General features: G+C 36.9%; 2 protein-coding genes across 2 annotated transcripts; both read right to left on the bottom strand.

Moving 5' to 3' along the window:
- Positions 1-1,356: 1,356 nt before the first annotated feature.
- On the bottom strand, positions 1,357-15,020 carry LOC123665845 (zinc finger protein 616-like). Its single transcript, XM_045600080.1, has 12 exons — positions 14,734-15,020; positions 14,011-14,142; positions 11,681-12,130; positions 10,570-10,700; positions 9,648-9,722; positions 8,020-8,140; positions 5,864-5,979; positions 4,901-4,997; positions 4,594-4,737; positions 3,751-3,852; positions 2,457-2,552; positions 1,357-1,523 (listed from the first exon to the last, which is right to left on the bottom strand). Exons 1-12 carry the CDS (start codon positions 14,842-14,844, stop codon positions 1,377-1,379), a joined length of 1,722 nt encoding a protein of 573 aa, XP_045456036.1. The 5' UTR covers positions 14,845-15,020; the 3' UTR covers positions 1,357-1,376.
- A 4,270-nt stretch (positions 15,021-19,290) lies between these two features.
- LOC123666135 lies at positions 19,291-20,466 on the bottom strand. The gene has a single exon (XM_045600342.1). It carries the CDS (start codon positions 20,402-20,404, stop codon positions 19,328-19,330), a length of 1,077 nt encoding a protein of 358 aa, XP_045456298.1. The 5' UTR covers positions 20,405-20,466; the 3' UTR covers positions 19,291-19,327.
- Between the last annotated feature and the right edge of the window lie 229 nt (positions 20,467-20,695).

Here is a 20,695-nt window from a genome sequence, read left to right as displayed (position 1 = left end):
TAATCCACATCCAGACAATAATTTAAATGTGTAACTATCATATTTATTTATAAGACTTAGGTATTGCTACCTTAGCCTACCTTAGCTTTAATTTTGACAGTTTACACTTAACTCCTTAAAAACGATATAGGTAAGACGCGTTGTATGAAAAAATTACTGTGAGAGAAATCGTATTAAACAACGCAACAGCAGTGACGCTGAGTTACGCTTTACAGCGCTTTTAGCTGTAGCGAAATATAGGTATAACAGTATACCAGCGTTTACTGTACCGATAGGTATAGAAAGCGTCAATTTATGTTCTGACTTTGGAATTTTATTTAGTTAATTATAATTCGATTAAAATAATAGACACGCACGCACGCGCGAAAAAGTGTCACGTTCCGCCTGAGTCTAAGCGTGCAAGTGAGAGCTCGGGACAAGCGATGGAGGCACAATCGGCCCGAGCGTTAGCTTGTGACACATTTTCTCTCTTCTCGTGTGACGTCAGAGAAACAAATTTTTGTAGTGAAACTTCTTTATCGGCGTTGGAAAAAAAATTACCGTCACATTTTTCCGTTACGCGCCATCTTTTTCTTGTCCATACCACGATTGATTCGAAGAGTACTTTCTCCAGCGGAGTAGGATAGCATGTCGTTTAAGCGGACTTACTCCCACCATTAGACTTGACCGTTTTTCTATTGCACCCTTATTTATGTGTAACACTCTATAGTGACGTGATATCAAAATGCTGTAATAGTCTTAGTAGTAATAAGGTAAAATGAAATAATTGTATTATTTGTATTCATGTCTATGATAATAAAAGCCTTTTGTTAAACATTATCTAATTTAACTTTAATAACCAATGTCTATAAAGTTACATATAGTAGATCATTTTTCGAAAAATAAGGTCATAAGAAGTTTCACTTCTTACGTGTGTACACTAGTACACGCACACGTTTTTTTTTTTATATCACGGTAATCGTATCTTTAAAAATTTTGTTTACAACCAATTCTAATATAAAAAAAAAACTATTTAAATTTGGATCTTTAAAAAAACAGTCTATCACGAACGAGTTTACTTTCAAATCGGTTTCAATGTGGTAAAGTAAACATGACTAGTTTTGATATATATACGATCTATCGGTTTAGCCTGAACATCACGCTGGAAAAAATTACTGAAAAACGAGTGTGCTTTACCACACAACTGAAGTAAAACTTACGAAACGTAACTCTTTTTACCTACACTAACTTATATCTCCCTCTCAACTTCCTTTCATCTCGCCCGATCACACTTTTCGTAACTCTCTCGTCACGGATTCACCAGCTTACTCCTCACATCAAGTATGCGTAATAAAGTTTTTTTAATAAAACTACAAATACATAAGTACATAATTTATTTATTGGACATCAATTTTGCTCCGTCTGTTCCTGTAGGGCGCCGGCATTTTTAAATGTACAGTCTTTATATGATACTTCATTGAGTTTGACTGAGTGAAACATTTGTTGCAATGCGGACAACTGTACGGCTTAACTCCTGTGTGTACCTGAAAGTATTTATAATTACTAGCGGCAGCCCGGCAGACATTGTCCTGCCTCGGATACAGCTACCAAATTACTGACATACCGATAACAGCGCCATCTACCGGGTCCAATTGCATTTTCAAGCCATTCATGAACCCATAGAAATATACGTACAAAATTTCAACTAAATCGGTCCAGCCGTTTAAGAGAATTTCAGACAAACACATGCAAAGAAGAAATATTTATATAAAGACTAGCTGACCCCGCAAACATTGTTTTGCCATATGTTTTTAAGAACCTTAATTCCGCCCTACCTTATAACTTAGGGGTACGAAAAATAGATGTTGGCCGATTCTCAGACCTACTCCATATGCACACAAAATTTCATAAAAATCGGCCCAGCCCTTTAGAAGGAGTTCAGTGACAAATACACGCTCAGAAGAAATATATGTAAAGATTGTGTTTCTGTACTACACAACTAAAAAAATCAATCAAATTGAGAACCTGCCCAAAATCGGTTAAAAATAACAAACACACACACGGTCACCTGTTATAGGGTAAGCAACTTAATGCTTGTGTTATAGGTAACAGCCGACTGGTATAGCTACATATTTTTTTTTGCATATATTACACCTAGATGACTAGCCCTTTGGCGCAGTTTGTAGTGACCCTGCTTTCTGCTCCGAGGGTTGTGGGTTCCATTCCCACCCCGAGTCTGGGTGTAATATGAATATTTATTTATATATTTATATATGTATTATTTATAAGCATGTTTATCGAAAAAAAAATATGTAGCTATATACCAGTCGGCTGTAACCTATAACACAAGCATTAAGTTGCTTACTTTAGGAACAGACGACCGTGTGTGTATTGTGTAAATATTTATTTATATTTATTTAGATTAGGGAGCGGGAATTGAACCCACAACAGTGAAAGAGGGCTAGACAGTAACATACCCGATCATGTCTGTTCAAGGCAGCTTTGTGCTTGAAAGCTTTAGGGCAGCTCTGACACTTGAAGGGTCTCTCCCCCGTATGGGTCCTTATGTGTATCTGTGGCAAAAGTAAATAATAAATTATCTGTGGCAAAAGTAAATAATAAATTATCTGTGGCAAAAGTAAATAATAAATTATCTGTGGCAAAAGTAAATAATAAATTATCTGTGGCAAAAATATTGTGGTATACAGAGTTGATACAAGCGAGAGACATTAAATGAAACCACATAAACCACATACCATTTATAATCCCATCTTCAGGTACAAACTATTGACAGAATACTGTACTTATTAGAGCTTGTCGGGCATGTAATAGTGTTAATATTGATATCGACTTATTTCATGGGAGTATCACTACCATAAAAATAGCGATTGTTAGATCTATGATGGAATCTGGTGAACACTGGTAACTAACTATTCTTGTTTCATCATTCCAGCCTATTGCAGTCCACTGCTGGACCTAGGCCTCCACAAGTTCGCGCCAAAAATGCGTGAATTCATGTCTGTTGCCCATAGTCACTACGCTGGGCAGGGGGTTGGTGACCGCAGGGCTGGCTTTGTCGCACCGAAGACGCTGCTGCCCGTCTTCGGCCTGTGTGTTTCAAAGCCAGCAGTTAGATGGTTGTCCCGCCATCGGTCGGCTTCTTAAGTTCCAAGGTGGTATTGGAACCTTGTTATCCCTTATTCGCCTCTTACGACACCCACGGGAAGAGAGGGGGTGGCTATATTCTTTGGTGCCGTAGCCAGATAGCACATTCTTGTTTAGCATTATTTATTTATTTATTTAACAATTTATGTACACTAGGATAACAAAAGGAAATAGATTATATAGATTTTTTTTAGTTTCTGTGTGTGGTTCTGTATTGGTTTTTTTTATGATTTTTATTCTTTATTAGTTATAGTTATGATAAGCTGTAAGCTATCCTAATCAAATAAAATAAAAATAAGATGTGTACAAGAAATCGGTCAAATAGAAGCGGTATTGTAGACAGCGACTGATGCTTTGTATATATAATATAAATGGTATGTAGTGAATGTGGCTTCACTTTATTTTTTATTTGTATATAACTAGGTCGGCAAACAAGTGTACGGTTACCGTGATGGTAAGCGATTACCGTAGCTTATAGACGTCTGCAACACCAGAAGCGTCGCTGTGTTGCCGACCCTACCCCCAATTTTAGGAGATCTGGTCACCTTACTCAACACGGGAACACAACTTGAAAGCAGCATTAGTCAGCCTACACATTACACTGACCTGCAACAGCTGCATGATGCTGAATTTCTTTGGGCACTGGGTGCAGTGATACGGCTTTTCTCCCGTGTGTGTCCTCTGATGGTACATTAGCGTTGCTCTCGACTGTAAATAAGTAAAATTAATTAATATCATCTCTTATACATACACTACAATACAACTACGACTTCAATACTCATTAAGATTAATTCATTCTGAAATGATGTCTGTATTTTTTTTTTTAGAATACCTTCAATGTACTTGGACGTTTTTACAGTTTGACTTAAAATGTAGAGACGCATAACACCGAGGTTTATTACGAGTAAAATTTATTTCTAGCGTAAGTACTTAAACGGCCAGTTTCAATAATCTATCTATCTCTGAATTTACTTACTAGAGATAGTATTTTTCCATACGAATCGTGTCAAAAACCTATCGCTAGTAGGCAAAACCAGAGATAGATGATTGAAACCGGCCGTTGGTATTTAGTGTGAGTACATCTAGTGCGAGTACGTCCGGTGCGAGTACGTCTAGTGCGCGAGTACGTCTAGTGCGCGAGTACGTCTAGTGCGCGAGTACGTCTAGTGCGCGAGTACGTCTAGTGCGCGAGTACGTCTAGTGCGCGAGTACGTCTAGTGCGCGAGTACATCTAGAGCGCGAGCACGTCTAGTGCGCGAGTACGTCTGGTGCGAGTACGTCTAGTGCGAGTACGTCTGGTGCGAGTACGTCTAGTGCGAGTACGTCTGGTGCGAGTACGTCTAGTGCGAGTACGTCTGGTGCGAGTACGTCTAGTGCGAGTACGTCTGGTGCGAGTACGTCTAGTGCGAGTACGTCTAGTGCGGGTACATCAAGTGCGAGCAGCCTCACCATGCACTTGAGGCCGCAGAGCTCGCAGACGGCGCTGTCGTGCGGGCGGCGCGGCAGGCGGCGCCGCAGCGCGCGCTTCACCCCGAGGTGGACGCGCTCGCGGTGCACGCTCAGCGACCGGGCGTTCTTGAAGCTGCGCGCACACTGGGGACAGGTTAGACTATAAGTCGCTGGATTCAGGACCGGACGGAGTGGCAAACATTAGGAGAGGCCTAATACGTCTAGCAGTAGACTTCTAAAAGCTGATGGATGGATGGATGGATGGAAATATCTAAACAATATTGGAATATTGAAATTAAGAACTCACCTCCTCACAGTATAGGCTCTCATCCTCATGATTATCCTTAAGATGCTGTTTCAACTGATCTTCGGTTTCATATCCTTCGCCGCAGTAACGACAAGACCTTAAAACGTATAACAAAAGAAATTTTCAGAAATTTCAGCAAGCGGTCAAGCGGCAGAGTGGTCTCGGTGCCCGTGAGCGCTCTATCGAAGGTAGCCTGCATAAGCCCACCGTCGGGGCGTCACGGTTGCATGCGTTAGCGATACCGTGGCGCCCCACATTGCCCAAGCCTCACACTCCCGCCACGTCCGGGCAGTTGGGATAATGCGTATATGCATTTCCCATCGAAAAAAAGGGTACAGAAAAGAAGGAGAAACTTTCATGGTCATAGCGAGAATGTGTACTGACGTTAATGCGGCAGGGTACTGACTATAAGATACATAATATACTGAGACAGGGTAATGGAAACAATGTGCCAGGATACTGAGAAAAAAAAATTAGCTAAACAGTTATAGTGATCCAGAGTGTTAATTGTAAAATATAAAAGGATACGGTACTGACAATAATTTATATATAAGACATTGGTTGACTACTTAAAATTGGAATCGGAAAATTATACAATGTGTTGCTCTGAAAAAACAAAGATTTTATTTTTCTTTACACATTATGATACAAAAATAAATTATAAAAACCCTTAACCTACATGAAAAAACAAAGAAACGACATTTAAAGTTATTTACCAACTCCTATACATAAAATTAAAATTAAATATTTCTTTTATATGGGACTATTATGGAGTGTCAAAAATCTCTTTTTAAAACAATACTATTGCTATAAAAAAAGGTACTAGACAAATATACAAACTCAAAGGAATATATTCCTTTATATATATATATATATATATATATATATATATATATATATATATATATATATATATATATATATATATATATATATACAGTGAGTAAATTGTATACAACTTACCGGAGAGTACCATCGCATATTTCATTGTTGGACAACTTGAAATGTCTCTTCAGCGCTTTGATCGACTGGAACTTGGTGCTGCAGTGCTCGCATTGGGCGGTAAAAGTTTCCGTGTTCTGTAAGTTGTCAAGTCAAGGAGAAAAAGTCTTTCATATTTTCTAGTAAAAAGTTGAAATAAAATCTTTTTGGTTGTATTTTTTGTAACTGGCTGGTTTTGATACTACAAAAATGTGACATTTTAAAAATGAAATTGAAAAGTAAAACATATTTTCGCGCCACTTTTTATGTGTTTTTCTGTACACCATAATTTTATTTGCTCGCAAACGAAAAAAAAACCGACTTCAATTACATCGACGAGTAATACAACGTAGATCGACGACAAAATAGTCAAGTAACTACGCGTTATCAAAGATTACTCCAAAAGCTGTGATCAGATCTCGGTGAAATTTTAATGTGGCCACATGATAAACATCGGCTTTCGATTAAATTAAAAATCATCAAAATCGGTACCCAGTAAAAAGTTATGCGGATTTTCGAGGGTTTCCCTCGATTTCTCTGGGATCCCATTATCAGATCCTGGTTTCCTTATCATGGTACCACACTTAGGATATCTCCTTTCCAACAAAAAAAGAATTGTCAAAATCGGTTCAGAAACGACGAAGTTATCCCCGAACATACATAAAATATAGTTATATATATACGGTCAAATTGATTGACCTACTCTTTTTTTGAAGTCGGTTAAAATTTGGGAATAATGCGACTCAAGGCACGAAAACAATTTTTAACAATCATGGGCCTAATGCGATGTCAATAAGAGTGGCACAGAATTGGTTTAAATGTTTTCAGTCAGATATTATTATTTATGAAGAAAGGACCAAGCTGTATATAGCTTACATGCCACTATGGTGGCAATCTAAATTATCAGTTTAATAACGATACGAGGAACTGAGGCGATAACTGAGGTAGGGCACAGCAGGAAATATCTTATTCAAAATCTGGGAAAGTACCTCGACCTTACAGAAAGATTACATACATACATACATACATACATAAATACATACATACAGGGTGGCCGATCAGTAGACGTCATAAAAAAAATTAAGGCTAGGTATGTTGTGGGGTATCCGAATCACCCCCATGTATGTTACGCGATTTTTTATAGTGTAGGAGTTGTTTTTTTTTTTTTTTTTTGATTTTTTTAAGAAATTTTGACTTGACCAATTTAAAAAAATTCTAAAAAAAAGTAAAAGATTTTTTAGTTTTATTTTTTGCAACTGAATTCGCATGAGTTGTACTTTTATGCATAAAATAATAAGCTTTGTCGCTTTGATGAAAATTATGAAAATGTTCGTCTAAAGTCAAAAATTTACGTTCCGTGAAATAGCACTTAAATTTTCAACTTTAAATTAAAAATCTAAACAGGTGACCTTATGATTTCTTAGTTAGTCTAAAAAAATGCGCCGAACTCTCACCTTTCATAATAATAAAAGAAAAGCTGCACTTAATTGGGAAAATTTGGCTAAAATCGGACTTCAAAGACAGCAAGGTGAGAATTTTTAAAATTAGTCAATTGATTAAAAAATAATTTCTATCATTCCTAAGGCAAATTAATAATTAAAAAATGCTGGAAACCTATCGTGTTGGTTGGATAAGAAAAGTTTTAAGTAAAAACGAGATCATAATGTTAAAATCAGTTAATATTTTTAAAATTTATAATAAGTTTTCAACGTGGCCACCTCCAGCAGCAATATACATACGACACCTTCGTAAAAAAATTGTTTTAATCGTCTAAATGCTTCTCTTTTCTCTCTGACAACATTCACATAACTTTTCACATAAATTTTCTTTCAGCCCACAACGTTTCCTTATCTCACTATTTCTCATCCTGTCACTCAGTTTAACTCCTATCATACTTCTCAACGCTCTCATCTCAACTGCATATATTCTGCTTTCATGGTTCTTCTGCCATACCTTACAGAAAGATCACAGCTAAATAATACTGCGTCCAAGAAGTGTTACGTTCCTCCAGAGCTCCTGAAGGGGGGATAGGGGAGATCGGTCGGCAACGCGCTTGCGTGCTTCTGGTGTTACAGACATATAGGCTCCGGTATCCACTTACCATCAAACGGATAAAAAAAAATGTAACAGTTACTTACGTGAACCTTCTTTTTATGCATTTTTAACCCATGTTCACCAATAAACGACTCTCCGCAAAGCTCGCAAGCGTTTTTAGACGGATGCTGGAGGCGGATGTGGGTCAGATGACTCGTTGATTTCCTGCAGACAAACGAGAGGCGTTAAACAACTGCATACAATTCACAACACATATACAATATCACGCCGCGTTGGCGCAACGGTTACAGCCATGGATCGTACCTATTGCGTTGGCGGTTGCGGGTTCGATCCCGCTCATGACAAACATTTGTATTGGCCATACAGGTGTTTGCCGTGGTCTGGGTGTTTGTGCAGTCCTTGTGGGTCTCCCCACCGTGCCTCGGAGAACACGTTAAGCCGTGGTTCCCGGTTGTTATCACGTACATCTGATAGCGATCGTTGCTCATAGTAGGGAATATATCCGCCAACCCGCATTGGAGCAGCGTGGTGGATTGAGCTCTGATCCTTCTCCTACATGGGGAAAGAGGCCTATGCCCAGTAGTGGGATATTAGAGGCTGAAGCGTATATAATATCAGTCAAACAGAACCAGTACTTTCGTCACAGGGTAGGTTTCCAACTGAACTTGAACAAATGTGACATACAAAATTTGACGACCGCTCTAGTGCTCTGTATTTCCATGTAAACGCCTAAATAATTGCGGTTGCGGTTTCCTGCTCAGAAAAGATATTATTACGTATACAGATACAAGCTGACTAAGCAAACGCTGTCTTGCCGCTAAACGCTATTTAAAAATAGGGGTTGGTGGTAGAAGGGTAAAAATTTAGGGTTGTGTGTATTTTTCAACGAATAAATAATTTATCTAAAAATTGAAAAAAAATTGGGGTGGACAACCTTAACATTAAGGGGGATGGAAAATAGATGTTGTTCGATTCTCAGACCTACCCAATATGCACACAAAATTTCATGAGAATCGGTCAAGCCGTTTCGGAGGAGTTTAACTACAAACACCGCGGCACGAGAATTTTATATATATGATACGTTTCCGTTCTAGATGTCGATCCTTGTGAGTCTCCTCACCGAGCCTTGGAGACCTTTGAACCACCGGTCCCGGTTTTCATCATAGACACATAATAGCGATCGTTACTAATAGTAGGAAATATATCCGCCAACACGCAGTTGAGCAGCGAGATGGACTAAGCAGTCCTTCTATTACATGGGGAAAGAGGCCTGTGCCCAGCAGTGGGATTTACAGGCTGAACGCAATACTATATAAACATACAGCCCACTTTCGTTATTCAACAAGCATTTGGGCGCAATCTACATGCAAAGGGCACTCGTGCACAAGTCGGTAACATGAGAATTTTTTTTTGTCACTAGGTCGGCAAACAAGCGTACGGCTCGCCTTATGGTAAGCGATTTCCATAGCTTATAGACGCCTGCAACACCAGAAGCATCGCAAGCGCGTTGCCGACCCTATCCCAATCCCCCCTAGGAGCTCTGGTCACCTTACTCACCAACAGGAACACAATACTGCTTGAAAACAGTATTATTTAGCTGTGATCTTCTGTAAGGTCGAGGTACTACCCCAGTCGGGCTGCTCCATATTTTGAGCAGGGAATTCCTGCTGTGCCCTACCTCAGTTGATAAATGTCTAGAATTGATACTCACGCGAACAGAGCACCGCATATCTTACACTCGAACATGAATCCTTTGTGCCACTTCAGATGTTCCTTTGCTCTGTGTCTGGAAACAATGAGCAACAGTTAAAAAAAAGTTTTGTCTAAAAAGTATGTATAATTAAAATTAAAGTTGTGTGTATCGGGGCGCCAAGAAACTGGAGCCTACTTTTTTAAACAAGTGTGCTTTAGACCACACGACTGAAGTAAAATATCTTTAGCTCCGTATAATTAATATCCACCTTTCAATTTTCATTCGCCTCGCCCTATTAGACTTTTCGTAACGCTCTTGTCACGTAATCGCAAGTTAAGTGTGCGTAAAGGAGTTTTAATTCAATAAAAATGTTCTAAAATAAGCTAATCATAATAAAAATAAAATTGGAGTGTCTGTTTGTAATATTAAAAATAGCCGCATAATCGGTACATATATCAAAATTACATTTTTTACACATTCACAACTTGGGCTACTTTTATTTTAGTTTTTTTTTTTAATAACTCTGCGATCTGAACGATAATTATTTTATTAAATTCCACGCGGACGTAGTCGCAGTCAGAGCTAGTTAAAACATAAATTGACACTCGTATCGGTACAGTAAACGCTGGTATATTATTATACCTATATTTCGCTACAGCTGAAAGCGCTGTAAAGCGTAATTGCTAAGCATTGTTTCACAGGAATTAGTCTCCACCACGGGCGTTATAACGTTTCTTAAAGAGCAAACTCCGATAACAATACCAGGGTACTGACGGGGACAGGATACTGAGTTTTTACTGACGTTGATGCATCAGGGTACTGATTATAAGATTTGGGTACTTGGTATAATGAGACAGGATAATGAGTAAACTCCAATAACAATACCAGGGTACTGACGAGGACAGGATACTGTTTTTTTTTTTAAAAATATGTAACTCACATATTCCTGGACACGTATTCGCACAACTTGCACACGTATTTCTTTTCGTGCGTGTTGAGAACGTGCGCACGCAGCGAACGAGCCTCCGGCCAACGAGACTTGCATATTTCACAAACGTAGTCGCCTCTTTCCTAATATAATTTAATAAAATTATGAATTAAAAATAAATCACTTGTTATACAGAATCGAAAAAAAAGCGTGTGTGCAATTCACACGGCAGAAGTGAAACTTCTGAAAAGTTGTAAGAGGGTAGATCGTTGTCATTTGTTCTATCGATGATGATCCATTATGAAAAAGGTCGTAGACGCCATGCTACGCGTCGCTAACGCGTTTTTAGCAGTGAAGTATTTTATATCATTCTCTCCTATACATTTATTGTATCTTTCTTTATATCATCGAAATTCAAATCACAACAATACAAACATCCCAGACGTTAAACAAATATGTTTAACGTCTGGGATTGTGACATAGTGTTGTCATCATCATCATCATCATTACAGCCTATACAGTCCACTGCTGGACATAGGCCTCCACAAGTTTACGCCAAAAATAACCATAGTCTCCATAGTTTTGCCCATAGTCACCACGCTGGGCAGGCGGGTTGGTGACCGCAGGGCTGGCTTTGTCGCACCGAAGACGCTGCTGCTCGTCTTCGGCCTGTGTATTTCAAAGCCAGCAGTTGGATAGTTATCCCGCCACCGGTCGGCTTTTTAAGTTGCAAGGTGGTAGCGGAACTGTGTTATCCCTTAGTCGCCTCTTACGACACCCACGGGAAGAAAGGGGGCCACACAGTACGTCATAGTGTTGGGATAAATATTATCACTGTTCTGATAAATTTTAGTTATTTTTCAAATATTTATATTCTTTTAGTATAAACTTTTATGCATGTTTAATCCACTTATTTATCAAAATGTATCCTGCATGAGTCTACTTACGTGGTAACCTATAGCTAATATGGCGGCCCAAGATAGCGTAGCTTAGTTTGGGTCCCACTGGCAAATACTGTATATTCAATGCAAATGTAGTTTACTAATTTAAATTACTAAATTACTCTTTACAACGATTTTGAAGAAGTTTAACTTCGAAAATTTGTTTAATAATATAAACTTACCGGTTCATGCTTAACCATATGATTCTTGAAAGTCGACGCCATAATAAAACCTTTGTAACAAAAGCCGCACTTATAGAAGGAGTTTAAGTAATTCGAGGACGTCTTCCTGCCTTCAATCTCCTGTAACTGCTCTTCTTTACTCAGAATATGGACTTCTATGTCCTTGAACTCAGAATCGTCATTATTGTCACTGTCATTGAGTTCATAATGATCGTTGACCTCATTGCTGTCATTGAACCCGTCGTCTTCTAACTTGATGGGTGAGTCTTTTCTGGATTTCTTTTTCTTCTTCTTCCTCTCGACATCGGTAACTTCTAGCTGTGATTCTACGATTATCTCTTCTTTAATGATCCGTTCTGAGTATTCGATGTTAACTGTTGGGTAGTTGGTCGACGTTGAGTATGGAAGCTTGTATTGTTGGTTGATGGTTCCTATATCGTTTGTTGTCAGCTAAAAAATAAACAGGATATATATTATAGAAAAATTAAAAATTAAAAAAAATTGGTTTGTCTGTAAAGTTACGGACGATAGTTTGACGTGACAACGTCATAACAAAACATCTCCTCGGACGCACAGGCCAATCGAGTGGAAGAGAGATAGATGCGGCGTATACGTACAATGAGCGTAACGGGACATTGAGTCATCCTTTTTCGTGCATGCAGCCGGCGTTCATCGATTTATTAGACGTTGTCACGTCAAAAAACTCTTTAGGTACTTCAATAATCATATGAAAATAAATAGTTGTGTTTGGTCGCAAACGAAAAGAAAACCGACTTCAATTACATCGACAAGTACAATATACATACATCGTAGTTACAACGTAGGTAAGTCAAGTAAATATGCGTTATTAAACATTACTCAAAAAGTTGTCAACAGATCTCAAATAAATTTAAATGGGACCACATAACACGAACAACCTTTCGATAAAATAAAAAAAAAAAACATCGAAATCATTCCATCCATAAGTTCGTTGGTAACTGAGGCATACATGAAAAAATACAATCAAATCGAGAACCATTCTATGCAGAGAATGGTCGATTTCATTTCGGAAAAAGACAACTGGGTTGACTTACACTCTACATGGCTTTGAAACATGACAAAAAATCTTTGCTTTAATTTAAAAAAAAAACAACCAATATAATATTGGGCCATCCGTTGAAGAGCTATGATTCTACAGAGATATTGTCGCCCAACTTGATATTGGCCTCTTTTTTTATGCGGAGGAGGAGGGGGTCAAAAATATTTTTTGACATTCAAAACATTATGCAATAATTGTGCTGTGTGGCTACGGCACGAAAAAAAAGAATATAGCCACCCCCTTTCTTCCCGCGGGTGTCGTAAGAGGCGACTAAGGGATAACAAAGTTCCACTACCACCTTGGAACTTAAGAAGCCGACCGATGGCGGGATAACCATCTAACCGCTGGCTTTGAAACAACAGGCCGAAGACGGGCAGCAGCGTCTTAGGTGCGAAAAAGCCAGCCCTGCGGTCACCAACCCGCCTGCCCAGCGTGGTGACTATGGGCAACACACATGAGTTCACGCATTTTTGGCGCGAACTTGTGGAGGCCTATGTCCAGCAGTGGACTGCAATAGGCTGGAATGATGATGATGATGATGAAAACATTATGATTCAGCCTGTAACATCTCACTGCTGGGCATAGACCTCTATCTCCATATAGAAGGGTCAAAGCTTAATCCACCACGCAGCTCCAACACGAGTTGGTGGATACATTCCCTACTATAAGTACATATCGCTATCAGGTGTATTTGATAATAACCGGGACCGACAGTAACACATGGTCACTGAGGCACGGTAGGGAATCCAAACTGGAAAGAAATATTTGTAGATGCAAATATCTATTCCGAGCAGGAGTCAAACCTGTAAAGTGACGGTGTCTAAGAGCAGACACGGCACACATGGTGTATCATTAACTTTAAACAATTCAATGTTTATTTTTATTTAATATATAAAATTCTCATGTTGCGGTGTTTGTAGTTAAACTCCTCGAAACGGCTTGACCGATTCTCATGAAATTTTGTGTGCATATTGGGTAAGTCTGAGAATCAATCAACATCTATTTTTCATCCCCCTAAATGTTAAGAGTAATCCACCCCAATTACACCCCATTTTAGTTTTTTGAATTTTTAGATAAATTATTTATTTTTTATTTTTTCATTCTACACTAAATTTTCAACCCTCTACGATCAACCCCTATTTTTAAATAGCGTTTAGCGGAAGACAACGTTTGCCGAATCAGCAATAAAAGTATAATATTTTCCTTTATGATTCTAAATATATAAACTACAAAATGTTAAATAAAATAATACCTGTCTTTCTGCTGCATACATAAGTATTGATCTCGTATCACAGCATTTTTCCTTGAAGGCCACAAATTTGAGCAACAATGAGCTACAGTAACTGCATATAAACTCTGGCAATCCATCCTTTGTTTTAGATATCTAAAATAATAATTTATGATTGAAAATTAACTTTAACTTACAAAAAAACATTTCAGTATTTTCAGGAATTCAGAAAAATATATTTTAAGCAGTCAAAATCAAACTTTCAAAGTAAAATAACTTTTTAAATCAAAGAATTTGCTAGTATATTTTTAAAACAATAAACAAAAAATCTTTCTTTATTTTACTATTCATTAGAAAAGATATCGTTTTTTTTTTATTATTCATGGTTCTCATTTAAAATTTTCTTTTTATTTATAGTTTTCATTAAAAGCTTTATATATATATATATTTATAAATATTTATATTTTTCTACGTTACTTGTATCTTATTAGATTTTTTTTGTATTTTCTGATCTATAACGAAGAGCGTACAAGGTTTATCTTTACAACACCGACAATTTAATTTTATTTGTACAAAAAAAAAAACAATTTTCTAAAGCTTAACCAGAAAGTAATTCAAAATTAAAAAAAAAAAAAAAAAAAAAAAAAAAAACAGTATAATTATAGTATCTGAAAGCAAAAACTTATATTAAGAAAAAAGATTTTTTTTTAAATTACGAAATATAACATGAAACAAGGTTATTCTGACCTGATCACCAATTACATTTTTATAAGCTTCGATTAAATTAAACTTGTATATATTGTACAATTTAACGTCATCAGTAGCGAGACAAACGCGACACACGAGTAAATCACACATATTTCACATATAAAAAACTATTTAATTTTCTATTCATGTTCTGAAAATATTAGTAAACAAACTTTTTTAACTTGTCACAATTTCATACAGAGCAAATGTTTATAGAGTAAATGGTAAATCTCTACATATTCTGGATTTTGTAAGTCTTCATTACTCTAGCGCCTAGAAAAGGTTACTCAATTAAATCGATTAGGCCACGCCCTTTAATTTACAATTTTTCTACTATTTATAACTATATTGAGATGAATATTAAATAACAAGTAAATTATTTCATATTTTCTTCTATTTTTTTCTCAATATAATTATAATTTTGATTTTAAATAAATGTTAATTACTCTGGACAAAGCTATTTTTAGAAATAGAGTTAATTGGCTTTGGTCTTTGTAATAAGCTTCTATTGTTCTTATGGTATACAAAAAGTTTATTCAAAGACAATAATCGGTTTTAATTATATAATGATATCAATTTTAGTCATTATATTATTTCTACTTAGATTCTTATAAGATTTTAATTCTAAAGACTACGAAACTTACGAAAAAAAATTATCTAAGTGAACGCATCTAAAATATGACAATATTGCCAGTTGTAAATAAAATAGTTAAACTTAGATTTCTTACTTCCTTAATTAAATTGTAATTTTATTGTAATAAGTGGTAATAATTAAATAGACCATATTATTCACTATTCAACCACAATATTGTGATAATACCCAAAGGCCTAAAGTCTAAATGTTACTTTACTTCTAAAAACTTGACTCGGCAAGCACCGTCCTGGCAATTCGTATTGTATGTTCAAAAATTTTAACTGATTTTAATGGAATAATAAAATGGTAATCAATCAATCAAAAATGTTCGTATTTAAATAAACAGAAAAATGTATTACACAGTTATTGCATCTTCAATAGCTTAAAGCACATATATGAAATAAAAATGTTTTTAGTCAAAAAATTATTATCCTAATATCAAATTTTAATTACTTCTGTAACAAACCTTATTAAAAGATTAACATTGTTAAGTGACACGCTCGTCACTAGATACTAGATCGTTCAATAAGTCCCGAGACTAACCTGGAAATGGCGCATATATTAAAAACTCTTTTGATTTTTAAAAAGTACTGGCTATCAATACAAGAATATGTGTCAAATTTTTAAAAATGGAACAATAAAATTATTGATTTTGAAACATTTAAGTGACGCTACGGTTGTAATTTCGATAGAATGGAAAAAAACGAGTTTCGCGTGTTGATAAAACATTTTTTTTAATGGGAAAAAATACCGTTGAAGCACAGCAATGGCTTATAAAATGTTATGCAGGATCAGCTCCCTCTAAAGCAACCATTTGTCGGTGGTATGCCGACTTCAAGCGCGGTCGCATGGACACTAATGATGGGGAACGCTCAGGTCGTCCAAATGAAGCAGTGACTCAACAAAATATTAACCAAGTCCTCAAAATCGTATTGGAAGATCGGAAGGTAAAAGTGCGAGAGATAGCCGTGATAATGAAGATTTCAGCTGGTAGTGTTTTCACTATTTTACATAAAAATTTGGCCATGAAAAAGCTTTTTTTATAAGTAGGTGCCGCGTTTGCTTACAACTAATCAAAAGGAACAACGTATCAATGATTCAGAGCGATGTTTGGCGCTGATGAATCATAATAAAAAGGATTTTTTACGTCGGTATGTAAAAATGGATGAAACCTGGATATACCATTTCACTCCGGAATCCAATCGGCAGGCAGCGGAGTGGAGAGCGGCTGGTGAAAGCCGCCCGAAGCGTCCAAAGACTCAGAAATCGGCCAGTAAGGTTATGGCGTCTATATTTTGGGATGCGCATGGAATACTTTTCATCGACTACCTTGAAAAGGGGCAAAATATAAATAGTGACTATTACATGTGCTTATTGGAGCGATTGAAGTACGAAATTGCGGATAAACGGCCTCACATGAACAAAAAGAAAGTGGTGTTTCACCAGGACAACGCGCCTTGTCACAAGTCCGTGAGAACGATGGCCAAAATTAACGAATTGGGCTTCGAATTGCTTCCTCATCCCCCTTATTCGCCAGACTTGGCCCCCAGCGATTACTGGCTGTTGGCAGACCTCAAAAAAATGCTGCAGGGTAAGAAATTTGACTCAAATAGTGAAGTTATCGCAGCAACGGAGGCTTATTTTGAAGCCAAAGACAAATCGCTCTACACACATGGGATAGAAAAGTTAGAAAAGCGTTGGAGGGACTGTATCGCTCATAGATTATACACTTATATACTGGTAGTATCGCTCTTGGAGGAGACTGTGTTGATGAATAAAAATTAATTTTATAAAAAGACCTTTTTTTAGTACTTAGTCTCGGGACTTATTGAACCACGTGTTAGCACTGAGTTGCATCGCGCTATCAAAACTATGGATGTAATAGTTAATTTTTGTCCATCAAAGGTTTGATTTGATTGATGGAGATTGTTAAGTAACGCACTCGTCACTAGATGGCGCTACATGCCGAGAAATGAACATACCTTCCTGGCTACCTATTATCAAGGTGAGGAAATGCTCTCTCGCGCTTAGATCGTGCACGCTCTTAATTGAGTGTCGCTACTGTGCCCTATGACCGGTTGCTCTCAGAAAGTCTCACCCCGCTAGGATAAAGGTTATCCTACGCTAAGTCAATTTCTACTGCCTCATTAACCGTCCGTCATGTCGTCGCATCCTCAATCTGTCCGTCTGTCGTCGTCCCTGTTTCTGTGTCGTCATGCCGCAACTGCGTTCGTCTGGCGAACACTTTGTCAAGCTTCTAAATTAGAAAAAAAAAAAACTTTTATAATATAAATTAATATCAAATAACGAATTCTCTTAATTATAAACGATATGGACTGAAAATCGAAGACAATTTTTCTTTTGCCTATTTCACAGTTCACTGGTTGTGTATAACATTAATGCTATTTGACGGATGACGATATTCAACAGATTATCGCGTTATCTACAACTGGTGAAACTGGCCTCTAGTTCTGTTATCAAATTATCATTTAAACAGGACTTCCACTTCCACTTCTAAAGTCCTGCCTTTCTTCGTCAGTTTTAAATCAATCAAAATTTTGTAGGTATCGAATAAATGTATGTAGGTACGCAAAATTGAAATAAGTTGTTAACTGACGATTTAATTAATTATTATTAAAAACTAGCTGACCCGGCGAACTTTGTATCGCCTAACAGTGACTTTAAGTATTATCACAAATCTTTTGTATGGGAGTATAGAAAAGTGTTGTTTTTAGACTTTTTCAGAATCTTTCTCTCCGTAAGAACCATCCTCGTACTTCAAGGAATATTAAAAAAAAAGAATTAGCGAAATCGGTCCAACCGTTCTTGAGTTTTGCGCTTAGCAACACATTCAGCGACTCATTTTTATATTATAGATTAATTATAATTAAAAATAAATATTTTACAGTGTAATTATATTCGGTTCTAGACTATGTTAATGATAAAGATGCATGGATTTAGTGGTGCTGTATTTCACGCAGGATTTACTTCGTCCGAATTTCTGCCGTGGAAATGCCGTGGGAATGTCGGGATAAAAAATTAGCCTATACGTTATTATGATGTAGGATAACTGTAAGCATTTCATCCAAATCTGTTCACTAGCGTTTTGAATGAAAGAATAACAAACTCTATGCTACATATATCCATACTCACAAAGGATGACTAGATTTATAGTACTTAATAAAAGTAATCAGACAGTTTCAATTCTTTTTTCTGTTAATCTATAATCGGTGGTAGCATCTCTTGAAACATTTAACAAGGAAACTTTTAACTAGGTCGGCAAACCAGAAGCATAGCAAGCTCGATGCGGACCCCATCCCCATTTCCCCCCAAGGGCTCTCGTCACCTTACTCACCAACAGGAACACAACACTACTTGAAACCAGTCTTATTTAGCTGTGATCTTCATTAAATTTTTTAGTTATATGTTTATTTTTAGTTCAATTGTGTTTTTTTTATATTAATAGTATAAGTTATAGTTTCAAAAGTGGTTAAAGCCTAATTGAATTAAGTAATTTTTCATTTTGTTTTAATCATCATTTCAGCCTATCACAGACAACTGCTGGACATAGGCCTCCACAAGTTTACGCCGGAAATGGCGTGAAATCATTTGTGTTGCCCATAGTACCACGCTGGGCAGGCGGGTTGGTGACCGCAGAGCTGGCTTTGCCGCACCGAAGACGCTGCTGCCCGTCTTCGGCCTGTGTATTTCAAAACCAGCAGTTGGGTGGTTATCCCGCCATCAGTCGGCTTTTTAAGTTCCAAGGTGGTAGTGGAACTGTGTTATCCCTTAGTAGCCTTTTACGACACCCGCGGGAAGTGAAGGGGTGGCTAAATTCTTTACTGCCGTAGCCACACAACAGTTTCATATCAGCCACATTCAGGTTATTTGAATATAACATTAAAAATAAAAGATTCGACATATTTAACAATAAAACATATTAATATATTAAAAATTTATTCAAAACTTTGCACTCCTCCGTTTAAAACCAGTTTTATTCAACGGCAACTTTAAATGGACCATCTTTTTATTACCCGATGTGATTACAGAAGCCCCCGTTACCCTAACCTTTATTGACGCCGTGTTAGGTGTCAACTTGAGAGCCTCACATAGACCTTCCATCTCAATCTTATAATTATTAATTAATAATAGAAATACTATCGCATGACATAACGACTTATCCTTGAACGGCGCTGGTCGTGTCCGTTTCGAATTAGAAGAGCTTAGGAAGTTAGTTAAGATATATTCATTCAAAGTCGGCGATAGAGGACATATTGTAAACGATTTTTTTGTTATCTCCTTAACCATTGTGGAATATAACTGTAGTAATGCGTTTGCGTACACCGCTAACACTGTATGCTTCGGCGAGAGCTTTTTATTAGCTATTGATTTTACAAACGGTACCATATCTGATACAATGTCTTTACCGTTTAGTTCCGAGTAAATTTTATCATACTGTTCTTCAGTTAAGATTTTGTTGATGTCGTAAACTCCGTCAACGGTGTCCGCTGTACGATCAATGGGTGGTATGTAGAAATCGTCATTATCAGCTTTATTATAAGACTGTAAATCAAGTTTCTCTTCTGTAATCTGCTCCGCAACGTTTTGCATTTGTTCTGTGACAGTTTCAACATTAACTTTTAACTTTTCCCGGTGTTCCATGCGTTGCTTCTGTTTCTTGGAACCGAACTTTCTACTGAGCTCTAAATTGTTAATCTCGAGCGGCTGAGTTTCGTTAACCTTCACATTTAGTATCGGTTTCAAACTAACAACACCACTTTCGATTATGCGTACTTTTTCAGTTAATTTATCACGGGCGAGTATAAAAGTCTTCCCTAACCCTTCATTTTCTTCATCACCAGCGTATAAAAGGCCGTCAATTTCTGTAGCTAACGTCTTACTACCAGTTTTTGAGTTCTCAAGTAGAACAATGTCTTGGGCCTCAAAATTGTCAGTCGTATAACCATTTTGGAAGTTTACCAGCATGGGATAAAAAGTATTTTTGGGATAAACTTCGTCGATGTGTATTTGAGCCATTTTTAATTTAAAATATTACATATTTACGTGTACACGTGTGTTGATAGGACATAGGTTATAAAAATAATAACAATCACAAAATTGACGTTTTATGAGTGTCATTTGCAGACATTTAAGAAGTTTTTGTTTATTTTCCATTATACGTGACTTTAGCGAAATCGTTGTGAAAAAATTAAAGCAAAATATTTTTAAATGTTTTCTTTGCTCGGAGGTTATTCGAAACAAAATATTATTAGTATGACATTTGATAATTTTATACCCTCTCGAGGAACTGAAAAGATTTGTGTAATA

This window comes from Melitaea cinxia, chromosome 25 (assembly GCF_905220565.1).
Source record: "Melitaea cinxia chromosome 25, ilMelCinx1.1, whole genome shotgun sequence".
Classification (NCBI taxonomy): Eukaryota; Metazoa; Arthropoda; class Insecta; order Lepidoptera; family Nymphalidae; genus Melitaea; species Melitaea cinxia.
The sequence above is the reverse complement of the archived record's forward strand: the minus strand, read 5'-3'. Positions and strand labels throughout refer to the sequence as shown.